General features: G+C 40.5%; 2 protein-coding genes across 2 annotated transcripts; both read right to left on the bottom strand.

The window, feature by feature from the left end:
• Positions 1-56: 56 nt before the first annotated feature.
• Positions 57-3,378, bottom strand: LOC104426176 (nucleolar protein 56). Its single transcript, XM_010039131.3, is given in 9 exon segments — positions 57-622; positions 870-935; positions 938-1,003; positions 1,091-1,239; positions 1,488-1,740; positions 1,819-2,006; positions 2,218-2,375; positions 2,472-2,686; positions 3,055-3,378. Coding segments are annotated over 9 exon segments (1,662 nt in total). The 5' UTR covers positions 3,260-3,378; the 3' UTR covers positions 57-260.
• A 4,392-nt stretch (positions 3,379-7,770) lies between these two features.
• Positions 7,771-12,181, bottom strand: LOC104426172 (argininosuccinate synthase, chloroplastic). Its single transcript, XM_010039129.3, is given in 11 exon segments — positions 7,771-8,504; positions 8,594-8,682; positions 8,828-9,013; positions 9,101-9,114; positions 9,117-9,174; positions 10,030-10,212; positions 10,357-10,405; positions 10,797-10,917; positions 11,219-11,303; positions 11,446-11,504; positions 11,825-12,181. Coding segments are annotated over 11 exon segments (1,464 nt in total). The 5' UTR covers positions 11,892-12,181; the 3' UTR covers positions 7,771-7,951.
• Between the last annotated feature and the right edge of the window lie 9,722 nt (positions 12,182-21,903).

The raw sequence follows: 21,903 nt of genomic DNA, 5'->3' as shown, positions 1-21,903 counted from the left end.
TGGCGTTGGCATTCCTTGAGTACTAAGCCGACCACGCCGCCTCATGAACTAGATAGCAAGAAGTAGAACTAGAACTGCCATACAAATGCCGCAATACCTCACATCATCACAAAATTGAAAAGAAAAGTTTCTTAGATACAGAGGTTCCAACGAAAACAATTCAAAAGGCAGCCAACTTGCTAGCTACTATGCCGCTACTACCACTTCACAGCAGTCGGTCTTTATGACCGAGAATCATCCCCGGAAAAACCCTTCAAACATCACTCATCCCCGCTTTTCGACTTTTTCTTCTTTTTCTTCTTCATATCACTTGCAGCCTGCAAATCTTCACCATCTTCAGCTTTGCTCTTCTTCTTCTTCTTAGTTGTCCCATCCTGGTCAGCATCAACGCCATTCGTTCCATTAGATTTGCCATCTGCTGCTCCTTCCTCCAGCTCATTTTCCGATTTCCGCTTCTCCTTTTTCTTTTTCTTTTTCTCTGATTTAGGTTCCTCAGGAGCTTCTCCATTTGTAACAGGCTCGGCCATGGTCTCGTCATCCTCTGCAGCAGACTTTGATTTCTTTTTCTTGCTCTTTTTGGTTTGAACTTCAGAGGGCACTTCCTCAGATTCCATCTCCACATCTACAAAAAGCAACAGGAGGCATGAGCAAGAAACTCAATCTCTGGATATTGACCAATTCTACTTCCAAACAATTTAAACCAAACAAATTGATCATATCTCAGATTGTAGCAGGAAAAAGTCATGTAAGATACAAAATGAGGTGAAATAGTCTTTCGATAGTAATTGTTTGGAATACTTTTTTTCTCACTTTTCCTTTTCATTTAGAAAGGGGGTCGCTACTAAAAACCTGGCAAACTCCAAAAGTACCTTTGTTTTGAGTACTCTCCAGGGCAGCTTTCATCACATCAATATTCTTACGAGGGGCAACTCCTTGTCATAAAAGTCAAGTCGCTCCTCGACTTGTTCACGAAGTTTCTCACCAAAAGCAGTTGTTCCACTCTCTACATATCATCATGCAAATTCATCAAAACCTGTTGTACATATAGAAGTGAAACGGGAGAAAGTGCCAAAAAGAAATAAAATTTCACCAGAAAAGCAGTCAATCCTGGAAGCAATTGAACATTTGTTTGCCAGATAGCGAGCCATGCGGCCCTTATTACGTGCAGATGCACGGCCAATGAAAGAAGAATGGAAAATGAGACCATACTTTGGTGTGTTTCCTTTGGTCTTCAATGCCCTGAATAAAGACGGAAATTAGAAAATGCATCCAAATCATGATGGTGAGATTTTTGTTCCTCAAAATCATTTGAAAGTCACACAACCAAAAGGAGAGGAGGGAAAAGCTCCACTTGAAAGCATAGCTTCCTGCTGTTTACACTAGATCCTATTAAAACTCGAGAGCAAACAAAGCAAAATCGATTCAATTCATAAATCCAGCTCCAAATGATAGATAGTTGGACAAAAGTCTTTGGACAACAAACAAACCTGAATAGAGCTTTTTCAGCACCAAGGATCTGAAGGGTTGAAGAAGGGCACTTAGCCAAGTTAGTCAGACTACCCGCATGAGAAATCAAACGAGCACCGACAACTTCACCGATCAAAGATGCGAGATTGGGAGCTATGTCATTCATCTTTGTTACAAGATAGTCGTAAAGCTTCTTCCTGTATTCAGAGAGGTCCATAACCCTCTGTGCAAACTGCTGGACATTAATTAAGTCAATGGGCGACAACTCCTGTCCTGCAGGAATTATAGACAAGAAGTAAGCAAAAACTTAATAAGGGCTAAGCAAGTACAAAGCGCGTATGAGGAATCTACCCATGGATGCCTTGGCAGCTTCTACAATTTCCTTTGCTTTGTCTTCGTCCCCAATAATGTCCGTTAAACCAGGGATTTTGTCGTCAGACAACTTTGACCTCTCCTCTATAAACTTAGCAACTTTGGCATATAGATAATTGTCATTAACAATCTTCACCAGTTCTGGAAAATGCCATGAATACCATTCTCTGGAAGAAGGTAATTAACAAAAAAAACTTTCAAGAGAGTGCAGGAAGTACCACAAAACTTATACGAAGAAAGAATTCTCACATATCTTCATATTGCAGACAACATTAGATCTGTAAAATAACAGGCTTTTTTGCCGCCGATCGCAAGCAACCAAGATGAGCAATACAAGTTACAAAAAGAATTTTCTATGCATAAATTTGAGGGACAGACCTGACTCTCATGGAGAACGAATTGATATCCTTGTCGAGAGTGTCCAAAAGAAAAATCGCTTGTATAACCATATTGTCGACTCTGTTGACATTGAATTTGACCTTTGCCCTGCTATAACTGTGCCCTAGACCAAGTTGTGCTTTTTCCAGGTCCCCTTGCTACAGATATGAAAAAGGGGCCAGATGCATTTTATCAAGAATGTAAGAATTTACATCATTTGCCAGGAAAGACCAAATACCGGTGCAAAATCAAACCTTCAAGTCCTTGATAAATCTGTCGAAATGAAGCCGGACACCACGGAGAAGCTCGAGAACGAACTCGTTACTCTGGCAGGGGATTTTCGTCTCCTCAAAGATGTGAGACCCTATCTTAGGCTCAGCAAGTCCTAAACTAAACTTGGGCTTCTTACCATCCTTGACTTTCGGTAGATTAAGCTCCAAAAAGTTCCTCAATTCATCAGTCATAAGCCCTGACATGCAATCATATGAGCGCGTCATATCACCAGTTAATAGTCAACCAACTGCTATGCTATCAAGAGTTTAGCATCACACCCACGACCATTTCGCCTTCTTCTACTAGCAATGTGAAGAAACATGACAAAACCAAGTGAAAGATTCAATCTTTCGAAGCAGGACTAACTGGGCACTAACAATGTTCGATGCCCAATACCGCATTCTTAAAGTTCAGCTCAACCGACAAACCAATATCTAGACTTCCAAAAAGAAAAGTCATTCTTGCGACAGGCATACCAAAACCAGAGTCCGACAGCCAAGCGACGCATACAAACGAAGCAGACCGACTATAACAAAACCACGCGAGAGGGGGTCCCCGGCTCACCTTCGGACACGGAGTTGCACTGGTTGAGGGCATCGAGGGCGGACTCGAAGGGGCTGAAGGCGACGAGCTTGACGACCTTCCCGAACCGGTTGAGGTCGGAGACGGAGCTCCGGACGGCCTCCGTGTTCTGGCCGATCTCGTCGAGGCCGTGCGCCTCGAGGAGGGCGTAGCCGGAAGCCGACTCGTACAGCAGGTACAGCGCCATGAGCGAAGGTCCCGGGCTTCGCTCTCTGGCGTCGGTGGGGGAGCGAAAATGGAGGGAGACGGAGGGAGGAGGAGGAGAGATGGGGAGAGGACTAGGGTTTATGGTTTTTGCGGGAGGGACGGAAGAGTAATATTTATTTTCGTTCGCTGTTACGTGGCGACTGCCAGCATTAAACCAAGGTATTGACGATTTTGTCCCCCATCGGAGATTAGGTTTATATGGGCACACCTCCGCCCTCTTTTGAATTCGGGCCCAAATTCTTTGCTGTGGAAGCCCATTTACTGGAAGTCTCCTGATTTGGTCTCCTGATTTGGTCGCGGGTTTACTCTCTTTTTTCTTTTATAGCGCTCACTTAAGAATCATAATTTTTTTCAATCACTTGAATATTATAATATTATTAAAAGCGTTTATTACGGATATTATGTTAACACTTGAGTGAATAAAAAAAATTGACATTTAAATGATCATTGATAATTATGGCATTTAAATAAAAAAATTTAGAAGTCATGACGGTTAAATGATAAAAAAGAAAAAAAGTTATGACACTTAAATGAGTGTCATATGAAAGTTGCAGTACTTGTAACATTCTTATTTTTATTTTTATTAGTGCATATGACATGTGGGATTAGTGGCTTCACCTTCGTTCTCTCTTCCTAAAATCACTCGGCATGTGATTTATGACTTGCATACATTATTTTCAATAGAAATTATCTTCTATGTTTTCTAGGATCATCGTCGAATACAAAAGCTCTTCGTCAACGTAACAAATTGCACATGTTACTTTCGATACACCATATTTAAAACTTACTTTGATTTTTAGATCATTTTCAATACATTCTTGCTAACACAGTCATGTGATGCATTGATTTTGCACTTCACACAGAAGTCCTATTATTTTCTTATTGCAAAAAAAAAAAATTACAAAATAAACAAAAATCCATGGATCTCAATTAGCAAAAGGAAGAATTAATAGAAATTCAATTGCTAATTCAATTATCAGAAGGACGATTCAATGGGAATTCAACTGCTAATAGAACGTTATGACCAATGAAAAATAGTTACAAGCTATTCAATTTCAAAGAAAGTAAGCCGTTTTCTGATATTTGTTTGTGCTGAATTAAGTTAAAAAGAATTGTTTTTACGGTGTTTGATAATACATGGATCCACCAAGTATATTGTTAAAAATTGGCATGTAATGACTAAAAACTGGAATCGATTACAATAACAAGAATCAAAAGAAATTAAGAAATATCAGTAAAATATTATACATGATGGTTTTCTTTCGGAAATTTAGAAGGTATAGATACAGCACAATCCATTGCTCTTCTGATGAATAGTGAAGGGACATTCAAATAACTAAGTGATCCAACATCGATTTATATTACGGTTTGGATGCAACAAAGAACATTACTAAATCCATAAAGTTCATGTTCATCATCATGTGGTGGAAATTAACCCCGATACATGTGAATGGAGCTTTTCATACACCATGGAGACTAATAAGTCCAAGTGAAAGTTGGAACGTCTCGGGCTGTCCAAAAAATTGTATGATTGAGTGCATGACGAGAGATGGAGAGAAGAACTTGTATAAATAATTTAAAACGTAGCATTTCCCTCTCTCTTTTTTTTATTAACAATTAATTATTAGACATCATGAGCAATCATTTCCCAGATAATAAAGGAAAGAGAAGGTGGGTGCGTGCGTGTGAACTGAAGATATATATAGAGAGTGAGAGAATAAAGATCGACAGATGTGTTAAAACAAAACTCTGCAGGAATTTGTTGTTCATGGCTGCAGGAGTTGCTATGAGCAACGTTGTGCTTCGACCTCTCTCCGTCATTTATTGATGAGGAGTCTCTCTGCATTCAAAACTCGTTATCTCTATGGTTCAATTGCAACCTGAATCATATTCTCTTACCGTCTCCTTGTCTGTACGAACACTCAAAGAAAAATCAATATTTTTTACTCCATCTTTTTGTCCCTCCCGTTTTTGCTAGAAAATGAAAGAGGATAACTGTTAGTTGACTGCAATATAATTCAACTTCTACTTAGTGGAAGCACTCGACGTGATGGAGCGAACATTGGGTACTTCCCTGGAGTAAAATCTTATGGTACTCCGAGAACAATCGTAGTTATCAATTTCAGAAGGAAAAGAACATCAAGACCAACACAAAATCAAAAATTATTTCGGAGTACCTGAAACCTTTTTTGGGACACTACATGAGACCATGGGTGCATGCAATCCTCTCGCACCACACAATCTTAGCGCAAGCCAGCTTGTTCCTACTTTGGATATTGAGCTAAATTTTGTTCTTCACTTTCTTTGGTGTATCACTAGCGGCGACTGTGCATTGGCCTATGGGCTTTTAGCTCTTGGACCAGTCAGAACAGGCTGGCCTAAATGTGATTTGCAGTTTCACTAGTGGCCTAAATGTGATTAGGTTTGTGGTATAGTTAGAATTTTGAATGTCTCGTGCATTTAATTGACACATCGCAGAATGAAGATGTGGAATCCATTTTATAAATTGACAGCCTACATGAATGATGGATAAAAATGCACAACTGGAAAGTTAGAAGATAAAAGATGCCCTTATCCACCATTAATAAAGCCTAAATACTTGCTCACGAGTTTATTGATATTTTCACTCGATCTTTTCACTGTCATGCATGATATGAATGAATAATGGCTTCATCTTCAATCTCTCTTCCTAAAATCACTTGGCATGGGACCTATGACTTGCATTCTCAATGTAAAAATCTCCTGTGCTTTCTCAAAATCATAGAAGAGTACATGGCTCTTCATCATTCAACTCTATTCACACTTGGATAATCACGTGACGTCTCAATTTTGCATTACAAACACAATTCATTAACTATATAATCACATTTTATGAATACTGGCAATCATCAATCTTTTAATAAATAGTAAGAAGAATCAATAGAAATTCAAGTACAACAAATAATTCATTTGTTTCATCGAAAACTTCTTGTCACTAAAAAGAATTTTCAAACAATTTAATTCTAGAGAATACCGACCAAAAAAAAAAAAACAATTTAATTTTAGAGAATGTAAACATTTTTGTATTAGTTGGTGCTGAAAACAAGTTTAAAACATTGATTTTACGGTGCTTGATAATAATTGAATCCACTAAAGGCAATTCGTATCGTGAGAAAATGACTTGTAATTATAACACGCTAAAATCAAATCTTCTTTATTTATTCTAATACCCATCAAAATAGCAAAAATTATAAACAAATTAGGGAAGAATCATGAAAACATATCTGTAGAATATTATATACATTGTTGTTTTTTGGAAATGTAGAAGGACGTGAGAATTAACGGGTGTATTCAAGAGATTGTGGACCAAAGGAGACTTATCAAGCAATAATAAATAAATAAATAAAAGAATAAAATTAACGAAAGATAGGAAATAAACGTATAAAAGAACATATTTTTCTCACATTGGCGCACAGCTAGAAGGAAAATCATTTCCTCCTAATCCAACTTTTTGACCTCTTCTCTTTGCATCCATCGATTACTTTGGCCCCGTTTAGTTCAGCATTCCAAAGGGCTTTCAGCCCTGAAAGTCACTTGGGAAAAAATTTAAATGTTTGGTTCAACATTTGAATGTGTTCTTGGCTAAATGCTGGCCTTTGAAATGCTAAAAGCCCAAAGCAAAGCCTGCAAGTCCATCTCTACTATTCATCCGTTGACTTCTTCTTCTTCTTCTTTTTAAACATCTTCCCCACACCTCAACCGCCGTCGATTGGCGATGGAGTTTAATCGGATTTTATTTTATTTATAAAAACCCTTTGCAAATGTTAAGTTCACCTTTTTTTTGTCATTTTTATCTTTTGACAATCAATAACCTAACTTTTTATCAATACACTAGAATAATCATTAATTAATGAAAATGATTAATATTACAATAATTAAAAAAATATTCAAAGTTGAAAACAAACCTAAAAGAACCTAGACCAAAAGTTGAGCTTTACATCTAATTTATAATCAAATTATTTTAATATAATTTTTAAATAAATTTACTAATATATATTTTTACATTACTCTCAACATGAAAATGTAAAAGGTTATATAGTCATTATTTCTTTTTATAATTTTAAAAATACTAAAACTAAAAAACTTAATTTAATCACACTAAAAGACTTTTCAATTATAATTTACCAAACAGTCTAACATTTTGATAAACCCCTTTATCTCTAAAGTATTTGCATTCTCCCGAGGGCATTTTTCCAAAGCCGAACTAAATGGGCCATTTTTCATCATCCAAACGCTTAAAAATCTGAAATCAATTTCAAACTGACTCGAAATGTTTACTCTCTCTCAAATTTATGACCCGTGATCTGTTAGTAACATCTTTTAAATTTTCTACCAGGTAATAGGTCATCTCCTGATCAAGTTGCTTCAAAAATAGCAGCGAACGTTCTTGAAATCTCAAAGTCACTTTCCTTTCTACCGAATCTAAAAATGAACTGTGCCGATGGAGAGAGAGAGCCAAGCAATATGCTAAGAGTTTACTCCGAAATCATAATCACCGCACATGCAGTAAATCCGCACATGCACTAAATCGAAAACCATAACCTCAAAAATTCTACATCAAAGGTCAAGCAAGACAAAGCCTATCCAACATCACAGCCAAAATAAGCCAGTCATGGGTAGCTGTCAAAGCCAATCAAATGCCTTTGTTAAGCATTGCTCGCACCCTAATTGGAAGACCATAAAGCCGGATGAAACCGGCAGCATCAGCTTGGTCGTATATCTGGCTACTCTCGAACGATGAAATGTCTTGCCTGTAAAGGCTGAAGGGGCTTTTTCGACTGGTAACCATGACGGATCCTTTGTACAGCTTGAGGACCACTGAACCGGTCGTAGTCTCCGTGATCTTCTCCATGAAAGAGTCCATCGACTCGCGAAGAGGATCGAACCATCGGCCCGCATACACCAGCTCTGCATACTTGAGGGCCAGAGAATCCTTGAGTTGCACAGATTCCCGATCCAGGGTCAGAGACTCTAGCTCACGCACAGCAGTGAAAAGGATGGTCCCACCAGGAGTTTCATAGACCCCGCGACTTTTCATCCCAACTAGTCGGTTCTCAACCAAGTCAATGCGACCAATACCGTGCCTCCCCCCGATCTCATTTAGCTCAGAAAGCAAAGATGCAGGAGAGAGCTTCCTCCCGTTGATGGAAACGGGAAGCCCTGACACTATTCCAATTTCAAGATACCTGTAAAATGCAGGTCATCGCAATCTATTAAGTGATTAATTCATTTTGAAAGAAAGAAACATGGCAGCGATTTCAATCAGGAGACTCACTCAGGTTGATTAGGAGCATCTTCAGGGTCGACAGTCATCATGTACATATCTGACTTTGGCTCATTTGCAGGGTCTTCCAGAATATCCCCCTTCAGTAAGAAAGTTGATTCAGCATCTCAGAAAGTGCACGGCAAGAACCAAAAAACACAGCTTCAAAAGTAATGCCACTCAAACCATTAAACACCAAGAACTTAATAAATCCATAATGACTTCTTAAATAGGAGTGAGGAATACCTCATGGCTTAAGTGCCACAAGTTTCTGTCCCTGCTATAGATGGACTTCTTTGTCACAGGGACCGGCACATTATGCTTCTTAGCATACTCTATGGCATCTTCTCTCCCTGTGATGTCCCATTCCCTCCAAGGGGCCACAACATTGAGATCAGGGTTCAAGGCAAAGAAAGTAAGCTCAAACCGAACCTACACAAAAGATTTCAGATTGTCAGGTTATATTGTAGCTGAATCTCAACACACACCCACAAAATTTATGTTAACTCTCAAAGAGACCTGATCATTTCCTTTCCAGTGCATCCATGAGATACAGCATCTGCTCCAACTTCTTTTGCAACGTCTACCATGGCCTATTAAATAATAGATGTATCAATACATAGTAAAATCTTACTAAGACAAAAAGATTAGTACGGAGTTGAAAGTGACTAGAAGAAAACAGTGCTTAAAACAGATAATCTCCATAACAAAAACTATGCCCACTTGCACGTTGGTGTTGATTGGAAAATTCATAGACAGTTTTCACTACCTTAATGTCTTAAATTGATTGCAAAAACAATACATCTCTACAAGGCATATAGAAAAGCAATGCACCTGGACCACAAACATTACCCTGTTTTTCATGCTATCAGAGATAAAGTAATTGAAAATATAGCATAAACCATTACTCTTCTGATGAAAAGTGAAGGAACATTCAAATTACTCATTCACAGGCTTATCAAAGTTTCTTAACAAGGAAAGTCCAGCATCCTTTCACCAACATAGTGTTCATTCAGTCAAGTTTATCTTCTTGATTACCTGTCATAAGGTACTGTAATTAATCCTTCCATTTTTTCATAAATAATCTTAACTTGAATACTGCCAACATAATGAACTTGGATTTTTTTGAAAAATTTCTGGTAGGAATGCAGTCAGTAAAGATTAAACTTATGAAGGAGTAGACATAAACATTTTAAATCCACCACAGAACTTGCAAAACTACCAAAGGGTTTACTAAAGCCTAATGCAGGATTATAATAGCAAAGGATAAATCTACAAAGGCATAAAATTACAAAAATTGCAATCTGAGCAACTTAGTGAACCATATGCTTAAGTGAGCGGTGAGATATCACCACCCTCACATTTTACTCTCAGATGCAATGAAGGGATAGGGGAAATACATATCACAATCCTCCACCTTCTTGAAAACAGTTAAAAAAAGACATTACCTTAGCAATGACTGGTCGGGCCATAGAGGTCCCCAATAAGTACTTCCTTTCGTAGATGGCACCAGCTCGCAGGCAAGGATATATGTAATCCTTCACAAATTCTTCCTTGAGGTCCTTCACTACCAACTGACATGCACCGCTGGCCTTCGCCTTTTCTTCCAAACCTTCAAGCTCCTTCAAACCCTACAAATCAAGCACAAAATCATCCAGGTTTGAAAAAGAAACATGGGAAAAATCTATTGAAATGATGGTCATATGGTACACAAACTATTTTCTGTGAAACTATATCTTCTTTGAAATAATTCAATAATGCATTAAAGAACATACTTGGCCAACGTCGGCAGTGAAGCATACAACCTCACAGCCATAGTTCTCCCTGCAAGTCATGTAATTCAAATTTCAAGCCAAAAGCATGTGAAAGTTACATAATACCATGATCCTATAAAAACTTGTGAAATAAAAAATAGTGCTAAAAATGTACATTGTGGTATCCATGAAATTTATTGCCCTATTAAATCTTGCTGAGAAAGATAGATTTCACTGCCCCCTCTACTCTACCCAAATCCCAGAAAAAAGGAAGGGCTAACGGGACTATCATACCTTACTCTGCACGTCAAGAAAGCATTATAACAAAGTATGAGGAACATTTGATGCAAACTGAATCTAAAAACTTTTATCTTGCAATATACATCATGTATTTCAAATTATTATGGATGTGACTACTGCATGTTGCATAAGCACAGACTGAGTGGAGAAGAGAGAATTACCTCAGCCATGGAACAATAACTGAGGTATCTAAGCCGCCACTATAGGCCAGAACCACTTTGTTCAACTTTCCACGCAGACCTCCACCCTTTTCTGCATCACTGGTCAAAACTGCTTGAATTCCTGCAGTCAAGAGTCAACACCCATTAAATTGCAGAGCAAATATCAAAAGATGCAGGCCATAGGATTCTGGCCAAGGCTTGGCAGCAAAATCCATAATCAGCTCTCCTAAACCGACTTATTTTGTTTGAACAGATTAGTAATATGTAGGTGGAAATAACTTCCCTTGTTTTTCGTACATGTTCCGCACAACTAAACTGACAGATGATGTGAGCACATAACCAAGTATCAAGTTTGTAAAAAGTTAAAAAAACTCATCTTTAGTAGTATGAATGTCAAAATGACTAGGGAAAACAAACCTCACCTTTTCTAACACGAGATTCGGCAGTGATACTGCCATGGGTCAAACCAATCGGATATCCCCCAAAGCAACCCAACCGAGCACCAAACTGCGATAAGAAAATGTTGAAATCGATCTCATCAGCTCAACTATTTTGCTTCAGAAGAAGCATTACTAATAGAAGGAAAACGGCATTCCCTTCATGAAAATAAACAAAGTCCATTGAATAGAGTAAGTTGTAAAGGGCATACCTTTTGTGATACAAATGAACTTCTCAGGCAGCTTATCTTGTCATGGATAAGAAGTGTCTCTGGAAGTTCAATCAGACATGCATAAGGAAGAGTCAGCTAAAGCAAGAACAAATTTCGTCGGTCAAAATGCGTTCTTTCACTCCCTTTCAAAAAATCTACTCTGCTCATAGCCAGTCGGACCATCACAAAAACTTGCGTCTAAATCAAAACTCTATCTACGCGTCAAGAGCAAATTAAGTACAACTAAAGCTTCGATCTTTATGCTAGACAAATGCATGCACTTATGTCCACAAAGCAAAAGATTGGAACTTTCGCATGCGGCAAGGAAATTCAGCAACTGGGTATCAACAGAAACGGCAAAAAAAATAAAAAAGATTACCTTTGTTCGATGCACAGACCGTGGCGCCGTTGCCAGAGTAGGGCATTGTCGCGTGCCACCGAGCCATGTCCGCAAACTCTCCCTCCTCCTGAGGCCACAGTCAAATGAATCGCAGAAGCGAATCGGGTGCTCCGGGTAAGCGTGCGACTCGGTTGGGAATCGGATCTTAGAACTGCAGAATTGTGTCCTCGAAAGCGTGTCGAAAAGAAGCTGCCTTTCCAAACAGGAAGATTGAGAGAGGAGGAGACAGCGTCGTAGTCAGCGGAGGGTTTTGAGGGTTTTCTTGGGGGGTTTTAGGCGGGTGCGCGTTTAGTCTTGTCACGAGCTGATCCAACGTTTTCTCACCCGGTTTATGAATTACCTTAACCCACCACATAACTTCGAGAGAGAATCTGTTTATATACTATGAGGCTGCGTTTGGTAGTCCGGATTTGAGTCCGGATAGGATAATTTGTTATCCATGTTTGGGAATGTCCACCGGATCGGACAAACCGGATACATCCGGATAAAACAGCCGGATAAAAAAAAATCTGGGGAGGGGGTGGGATAAGCCCGGATTGGATAAGAATTTTTTTTTTAAGGAAAGAAATAACTTAACAAAAAGAAGATATCATAAGCATTTATGTCAAATGGATGCCTCCGTTTCTCCGATTCATTGTCAGCCCTCTTCTTCCACTTCTTCTCCCATCTTCGCATCTCGCCGTTTTCAATGGTGGCCACAATTCCTAGATCTAGGGCTTTTCCATGGCATTTAATTAATTGAATTTTCTATTTTTTAATTTTATAATTTAATTGAATATCATATTTATTTTTTAATCTCATCCTGAAGTGCACCAAACACTTGATAGGATTAGATATGTCCGTGTTTATTATCCGAGGGATTTAATATCCTACTTTATCTTATCATATCCCGATTATTATCCCGACGACCAAACGTAGCCTGAAATTATAGGAGCGAGGATAGGGGCCTATACATACAAATGCCTCTCTAATCACAGCCATAGATCTATTTACAATCTAACGATAGAGATTCTATCTCCAAATTTATCAAATATTCGGTAGATACAAAATTTTCCATAATAGTATAACGTGAGAATAACAGTTTATTATAAATTATAAATTCTTGAAAAAGTAAGCCCTATAATAATTTATAATGATTTGTTATTTGACTTTTTTATGGTTTAAAATAAACTATTATTCTAAAAGTAGATTAAAAATTATCACGTAATCATTTCTCATTTCCACATTACTTGCTTGTAGGAATATTTAAGAATATATAAGAAATCTAGATTTTTAAGGCTTGCTCGGTCTTATTAGTTCGTGGTTCGTTGAAAACCTCTTAATTGTGACATTCTCACTCACGTTATCTAGTGATGCCCCCATCGCATCTTCAGCATAAAAGGTATCAATTTACTTCTCGAACTACCAAAGAGCTTCATGGGTTCCCAACTTACTTCGCTCTCTAGTAGACCTTTCCATCGAATCAAATATTCTCGCTTTGACACATGATACCACTCTCGTGCAACTCGTTCCACCATGATGAAATCCATGTCTTAATCTTGTTTTTGCTCCAAGAGGTGCCCTTTGCAACTCTCCTCGTCTACATTTCAACATGCTCATAAGAAACACCAAATATAATTATAAATTTGAATGCAGCTCCAGCTTGTATATCACCTTCCTGACTCATTGTAATCCTTGAAATAGACCTTCATAGCGACAAATTAATCTCGTGCATATCCCGACATCAAAGAACCAAATGTAGCTTAAACAACACTAGGATTTCGACTTGGTATTTCACATGCCGCTAATTTGTTGGCCCATTTCTTCATACGCTTTGTAGTTTTGTGTAGGCAAGTTTGCGCAGAGTTGTTTATGCCACTCCTTATCAAACTTGTATGCAAATGAGCTACTCCCTCGATAGCTCGTAGCAACCATACTTGGAGTGACCAATCATTGCCTTGTCATGATCTCGAAAGGACTTTAGCGTGTGGAATCACTTTGCTGCAAATTATAGGAGAACCGGCCTACATTGATTAGCTTCACTCAATACTTGCGTTTATGGTTACAAAATGGCAGAGGTATAACTCCAAGGACACATTCACCTTCTCCATCTTATAGTCCATTTGGGGATGTAGACTTGCAAAGAATTGAGGTTTGACACTAGCAGTTTGAAAAGCCAATGAAATGAGGATCACGATCACTCACAATCGTTTGCGATATAACCCGATACTTAAATATGTGCTTTAGGAATAGCCAAACTGCCTTCTCAGCTGAGCAATCATTCATAGCTAGCACCAATGTTGCTACTTGGAGAACTGATCCACCATGATCATGAGAGTCTAACACCCTTCAAACTTAGGCAAATTCACAATGAAATCCATGAAAACATCTCCGGGATAGAAGGTGTTTTAAGAAGTCTCGATAGCGATCATTGCTTCAATTCGTCTTGTTGGCATAGAAGACACATACTCACATAGGCCTCAACATCATCACGCAAGTGTGGTAAAAAATACCAATCTTCTACAAGTGCCATCGTGCGGTAGGTCCTGGATGGCCTGCCCACTTGAAATCTAGGCACTCACATAACACCTCCTTCCGTAACTTCCCATGGAGAGGGACATACAATGTTGCCCCTTGGTGTAAAGTAGGTTGCCTTCGCATCAGAATTGTTGAGTCTTGCCCTCTCTTGCATGGGCCCTAGTGCTAGGATCATGTTGTAACTCCTCCTTGATTCGCTTGGTCCATGGCAAATAATTGCCAACTCCATCTTTTGGCTAAGTGCTTTGGCCACGGAATTAGCCTTCCGAGGCTTGTACTCCAATACGTAATCAAATTCCGCAAGAAAGTCTTGCTAACAAGTTTGCTTTGAGCTCAGCTTCTTCTGCTAGAAATAACTTGTGACTACAGTATTAGCCATTATGACAAATTGCGATCCCAAGAAGTAGTGTTGCCACGCATGAAGACAGTGCACCGCCACCATCATCTACTTCTCTTGGATCTTATATTGCCATTTGGTCTCATTCAACTTCTTTGATTTGAACACCACTGGGTGTCCTCTATGCATTAGCGTACCATCAATAGCATAATTCGAGACATCGATTTCTACCTCATTGAGTTTGGAAGAAAATATTGCGTTAGATTAGCCCCTAGACATCAAAAAAGTTCACTCTATTCATTAATCGCCACATGTGCAAATAGGTCCCACTTTTCAAATTTTTCAAAATTCCCTTAGTTTTCTCTCCGTTACCTTCTCAGTCCCCTTGCTTCGTCTCTATTTGTGAGACACACTCTCTTCCTCTTCCACTCTTTTTCTCTCTCTTTCTTCGCCTTCGTTCAAAGAAGGAAGGTCTTCTCCCCAAAAGGTGTCTCTCTTCGTTCCAACCTCCGTCATCGCCTCTTTGATTCATTATTTTTCCCTCTCTGTCACAAAAGGAGATGTAGCAAAGAAGACGCAGCCTCTTGGATTCGTGAGGAACCGAGAGACGAGAAGGAAGAAATTGTTTCTTCATTCAAATTGAATTTAATTTCTGTACAAATCGTGTATTTAATTACAAAGAGAGAATCAATAAAGGAAAAGTAATATTCTCTTATCTTTTCCTATCTCTCTAATCCTAAAATAAACTAGATTCAATATCATACAAAATTACATAATCATATCTTCCAACACTCCCCCTCAAGCTGGTGGCTTGTATATGTCCAAGACGCCTAGCTTGTTCAGAAGATATGCATGTTGTCTTTGACAAAGAGGCTTAGTGAATATATCTGCGGCTGCTCGAGGTTTTGATCCCTCTTGTCTCAACAACTCCTTCCTGAATCTTTTCTCGAGTAAAATGACAATCGACTTCTATATGCTTTGTCCTCTCATGAAGTATAGGATTCGCTGCAAGTTTGAGTGCTGAATCGTTGTCACAGAAGAGTAAAGTTGGTCCTTTAACTTGTGCTCCGAGATCTAGTAGAAGACCCCTTAACCAGACTACTTCACAAACAGTCTTGGCCATAGATCGGTATTCACTTCAGGCTGAAGATAAGGACACACGATGGATTGTTTCTTTGTCTTCCGGAAAGTAATGATTCCCCAAATTTGATGCGAAAACCAGTGATAGACCTCCCGCTCATAGGACATGTGGCATAATCTGCATCGCAATGGGCCGTCATTTCCATGTTGCACTTTTGAGAGAGAAGTATTCCTAAGCCTGGACATGTCTTCAAGTATCTCACAATCTTCAAGGCTGCATTCATGTGAGATTGCTTCGGACTGTGCATAAATTGACTAAGAGTTTGCCTTTGCATAACGGATGTCCGGCCTAGTCATGGTGAGGTATATTAGTTTCCCTACGAGCCTCGATATCCCGAGGGATCTTTTAATAATGGATCATCGAAGGAGAAGATATGCCATTATCATAGTCGATGGATGTCGGTTTGGCATTTTGCTCAATAGGGATAATCGATGGTCTGACGGCCGACAGTCCACCGCCTCGATATGATCTCCATTACGAATTTCCGGCCGACTTAATGAGATCCCTTGATCTCGAACGAGCTATCTCAATTCCAAGAAAATACTTAGGTGGCCCTAAGTCTTTGATATGAAAAGTGGAATGCAAATACTCTTTGAGTTTCTTTATAGCAGAATCATCATTTCCCATGATAAGGATGTCATCAACATAGATCATCAAATAAATAGATGACATACCTTTTGTCCAGGTGAATAAGGCATAGTCGTACTTGGACTGCTTGAAATCAGCAGCCATAAGTGCATTGGTGAACTTGGCGTACCATTGTCGAGAAGCTTGCTTTAATCCATAAAGAGATTTGCGGAGACGACATACCTTCGACTCCCCCTGTCTCCGTAATCCGGGTGGAAGCTCCATATATATTTCCTCATCGAGGTCACCATGCAAGAAGGCATTATGGACATCCATTTGATGTAGTGGCCAGTCACGAAAAGCAGCAACAGATAGAAAGGCACGAACTGTGACATCCTTTGCGACAGGCGAGAAGGTTTCATGGTAGTCAAAACCTTCTCGTTGTGTGAAGCCTTTAGCTACCAATCGGGCTTTGTATCTTTCTACAGATCCATCTGCTCTGTATTTAATCTTATATACCCACTTGCAGCCAATTGATTTGTGAGTAGCAGGTAATGACACAACATCCCAAGTACGATTCTCCATCAAGGCATGCAATTCTAATTCCATGGCATTCGCAACGAGGATCATCTTTGGCCTCATTATAACCGAAAGGTTCTCGATCTTCAGAAATGCGGCTTATGCAACAGAGATGTTCTGATGATAACCGATCAAAGGAAATATAAGACGAGATAGGATAACGAGTACCTGATGATCTTGAAGAGCCACATACATAATCTTTCGTCCAAGTAGGTGGACGAGTAGCTCGACTTGAGCGTCGCTGTGGTTCATGTGTTGTCAAGGATGATTCATCAGTGATTCTGGTTTCTGAAATATCCCCCAATTGTGCTGGTTCTGCTGGTGCTGGCTCTTCTATAGGACTATCAGGAGGCATTGGAGACAAGATTTCAGTTGGTTTTGGAGGAGAAGTAATAATCAATGTTCCTCCGGGAGATAAATCCTCCTCCAATAAGAATTGCTTATGCACTGTCTTCTCATCTTCAAATAAGGAAGTAATTTTTGAAAAAGGAAAAACATCTTCATGAAAGACAACATCCCTGCTTACAAAGAAGTCTCCTGTAGATGGTGCATAAAGCCGATATCCCTTTTGCAATGTTGGATAACCCATGAATATGCATTGTCTAGCACGAGGTGCCATCTTATCTCTATGTCCCATTGTAGTCACATAACATAAGCACCCAAAAACTCGGAGATGACTCGAACCGGTTTCCTCCCATATAATAACTCAAAAGGTGCCTTCCCTTTTAGAATGCGTGATGGCATGCGATTGATTAGATATGCTTTTTGTGACCACACAATCTCCCCAAAAATTTTCAGGAATAGAAGCTTGGAATTTAAGTGCTCGTGCTACTTCTAAGAGATGACGATGCTTTCTTTCAACAACTCCATTTTGCTGTGGTGTATATGTGCAGGAACTCTCATGCAAGATTCCATTTTGAGAAAATAAGGATGCACACTCAGCATTAAAAATTCTCTCCCATTATCGGTGCGTATTCGACGGATTGTTTTTCGAAATGGATCTTGGATAAGGAAAGAAAAGTCTTTAAGTGAGAAAAGACTTGATTTTTGGATTGCATGAGAAATATCCAAGTTGCACGAGAGTAATCATCTACGATTGTAAGAAAGAATCGGGACCCATCATGATTCAAGGTGTGATAAGGCCCCCATACATCAGCATGAATTAAAGAGAAAATGTCATCTGCTCGGGAAGTGCTATTTTGGAAAGGAGCACGTGTTTGTTTTGCCAAGGGGCAAATGGGACATTCAGGACAAGGAAAGGATGCACCGTGACCCAATCTTTTATGATTAAGGAAATTCATATCATTGATAGTAGCATTACACAATGATTCAACAGGAGATAATGTAAAAGAATATGGAAATTCCATCCAAAAATACAATCCTTGAATGACTCTACCCAAGCCCATCGGTTGCCGGTCGAAGGGGCCTGAAAGAAACATTTATCGAGTGGAAAAGGATTTGACATGAATTTTCTTGACAAGCTCGGGCAACCGAGATTAAATTGAATTGGAAATCGGGAACATAAAGCACATTTCGAAGGATGATGAAGGAGCTAAGTTTCACAAGATGCCGATCATGGTGACCCTAGTGGTGTGTCCATTAGGAAGTTGTATTGATGTGGGGAAAGACAGCTTAGTGATATCGGAAAAGAAAGTTTTGTCACAGACTATGTGGTCACTGGCACCCGAATCAATAATCCATGCACTCTTTGATATTGAATTCATTAGACAATAGGACGCACCTGTGAAACTGCCACCCTTATCTGTAGCATCCAATTTCTTCAAGGCTTCCATTAGCTCGTGATATTGCTCATGGGTAATTGACTTTCCCATGGGTTGACCCGACACCTGAAAGACCGAGGAAAATTTCCCTTTTTCTTTTTCTCTGGTTTTCCATGTAATTTCCAGCGGTTTTCAATTGTATGATGCGGTCGTTTACGGTAATCACAATACATTTTACCTTTCCCTTTTGGCCCATTAATTTTTGCACCAAATGAAGGCACAGTCGGTGGGTGAAGAGCTTGGGCCAAAACGGGCCCATACGCACCATCCGATCCGTGAAGAAATTTCCGCGCGAAATAGGCCCATCTGGCCCATGGAAGTACGCTGATCATGAGCCATCCGATCCAGCAAGGTTGAAGCTACGCGAACCGTCGGATCCTATCGCTCCCAGGAAGAGATGATGGCCGTTCGATTGCTGGAAATAATCTCCACCGTCCGCCATCTTCCTTATAAACGATCTAGGGTTTTCGCTTAACCCTAGATCCGCCTCTTCCTCTCCCCGTGTTCTTCGAGTGACGGATCGGCTCCTTCTTTGCTAGAGCGATTCCGTCTCCTCCCTTGCCATGGTCCGCCGATCTTTGTTGGCTTTCCTCCGTATGGCGGCCGATAGATTCGGCCGAGACTCGGCATGGGCTCCATGGTGAGTATTTGAGATTGGAAAGCCAGGTATGTTTCGTTGAGGATGAGGAGAAACCGCGTTGTCTTCTCTCTTTCTCGCATTTTCTTATACTGTTGCTGGACGTAATCGGGCCAGTCGAACTTTTCTTCGGCTGCTTCCAATTCGTTCCACAGAGCCGAAAGTTTGTTGAATACCGTCGCGACGGTCATATTTCCCTGTTTCAGATCTGAAATCTGTTGGGTAAGCGAGAAAAGTTTAATCTGATCAAGTTTTCCAAACATCTCTTGTATATTTTCCCACATTTTCTTTGAATCCTCCGTCGGGGGAAGCGCGGCCGCGACTTCGGGTGCGATGCGATTACAATCCGGTTCGACCAACCGGTTGCATCGCCTCCAAAGCCGTGCCATTCGCTCGTCGGACGGAGTCGGAACGTTCCATCGATAAAAACCTCTTTATCCTTTGTTACTAGTGCTCGCCGGAATTCGCGCGACCAACTCGAATAGTTGTCGGCACCCGTTAGGCTGCCGGTGATGATCTTTAACTCGGTCCGTCGCCATTTGTTGTATAAAGAGGATCGCCGAGTTCCGACCGCCACCGGCAAGAAGGATTTGATATGGAAGGAAATTGGGCGTAGGGTTCGGGTAGGGATTTGTTCCGACCCGGACCGCCGAACCCAAATCCGTGACCCGCATTGTGAAAACCCGGGTAGGGATTCGTTCCCATACCCGGTCCGGTCGCTCCGCCCGTCTCGCTCCGGCCGATGGTTGAATTTGCCCCTTCATCGGTTGGTAGACTTCCATCGGCTCGCGCGCGCTTTGATAACCAGGCGATGATGCATTGGGGATCGGCCCATGAAACCATGGATATGGCATCCATTGGTAAGGGTAGCTGCGAAAGGTTGCCCGGATTAGCTGAGCCTGTTGTTGCCATTGCGCGTGGAGTGCGGATCTGCATTGTTCTGTTGTTCGATGCGGGAATTACAAGTGGATGAGTCTTGGTTTCCTCGGCTTGCAACGAAGCTTCATTGCGGATTGGTCGACCGGAGTTGAGGTAGAGTCTTGCGGCTTTGTCATGTTGAAAAAAATCCTCCGGTAACTCTTTCGCAGATGTGGTTCCTCAATTAGGCAATCAAAAGATTGATTCCTACGGCAACACTTCTCCGGAATTTGGAGTTCCTTCGCGAGGTAATTGGAGCGGAAGCAAAATCGTTCGAACCACGGATGGCTCGATACCATGTCACAAAAGGAGATGTAGCAAAGAAGACGCAGCTACTGGATTCGTGAGGAACCGAGACGAGAAGGAAGAAATTGTTTCTTCATTCAAATTGAATTTAATTTCGTACAAAGTATCGTGTATTTAATTACAAAGAGAGAATCAATAAAGGAAAAGTAATATTCTCTTATCTTTTCCTATCTCTCTAATCCTAAAATAAACTAGATTCAATATCATACAAAATTACATAATCATATCTTCCAACACTCTCCGTTACTTGTCTTAGCTCCAACTGGTGGAGTGGACTATGGCTGATAGGGCCACAGCAACCTCACGCGGTACTTTGAATCTGATGTATCGCAGTGATCTCTCCTTACGTTCAAGCTCTTCATCCTCCTTCGACAGAGGCAGCCGTGCCCGTAATTGATGACTTGAAGCTCTTCATCTCTTGCTCGGTGAAGTTCCCATGGACGATCAAGTGCATTGCACAAGAAAGGGGCCGCGGCACCAAGAACAGCCGTGACTCCAAAGGCCGAGGCTCGACGTCAAGATTAATGGCAACCAAGTCGTGAAGCCTAGGGCTATTATCATCCAGCAAGATGGTGGAAGAAATACCAAAAAAATCATAAACCTATTGCAATTGTGCCAATCAAATCCTAAACTTTTTTTTGGTTAATTTAGTCATAAACATTTTACAATTGTGTCAATTCAGTCCATTCAATCAAATTTGACTGGTCAACGATAACGTGGATGCCAGCCGACGCTGTCCATGTGGCAAATACTAAAGTGGCAATTTTTAAATAATATTTTTTATTTTTCGAATTTCTTAATTAATTTTTTTTTTTTTTCTTTCTTCCTTTTTGACATCCTTATCCTGCAGTGGCCAACGAGGCTCCGTGAGACTTGCCAGCCACTAGATGATGACTGCAAAGCCCTCGTTGATTGTCGACGAGGGTCACAATCCTCATCCATCCTCGTCAGCGGCCTCGCCTAGATCTAGGTTAGGCCTAGGGCTGTGGCCAAGGCCAATCTCCTTCTCTCTGACCTCTTGAGGTCTCTAGCGACGGCAATTTTGATTTGGTGTGTTTGGAGGAAAGAGAGGACCTGTAGATGGGTAGATATGGATATGTTTGTTTGTTGGGTTTTCGATTTGTGGTTTTCACAACCTGCAGCTCAAGGAGTAGCGGTTGTCCAATGCCAAGCTTGCTTTCAAGCAAACCCTGACCCCTTCATCGTCGCCCTCCTCCTCGTCCTCAATCCTCGAGCCATCCACCGAATCGGCTTCGTCACATCGACCGCCATGGC

The sequence above is a fragment of the Eucalyptus grandis genome, chromosome 11 (assembly GCF_016545825.1).
Source record: "Eucalyptus grandis isolate ANBG69807.140 chromosome 11, ASM1654582v1, whole genome shotgun sequence".
NCBI lineage: Eukaryota > Viridiplantae > Streptophyta > Magnoliopsida > Myrtales > Myrtaceae > Eucalyptus > Eucalyptus grandis.
The sequence above is the reverse complement of the archived record's forward strand: the minus strand, read 5'-3'. Positions and strand labels throughout refer to the sequence as shown.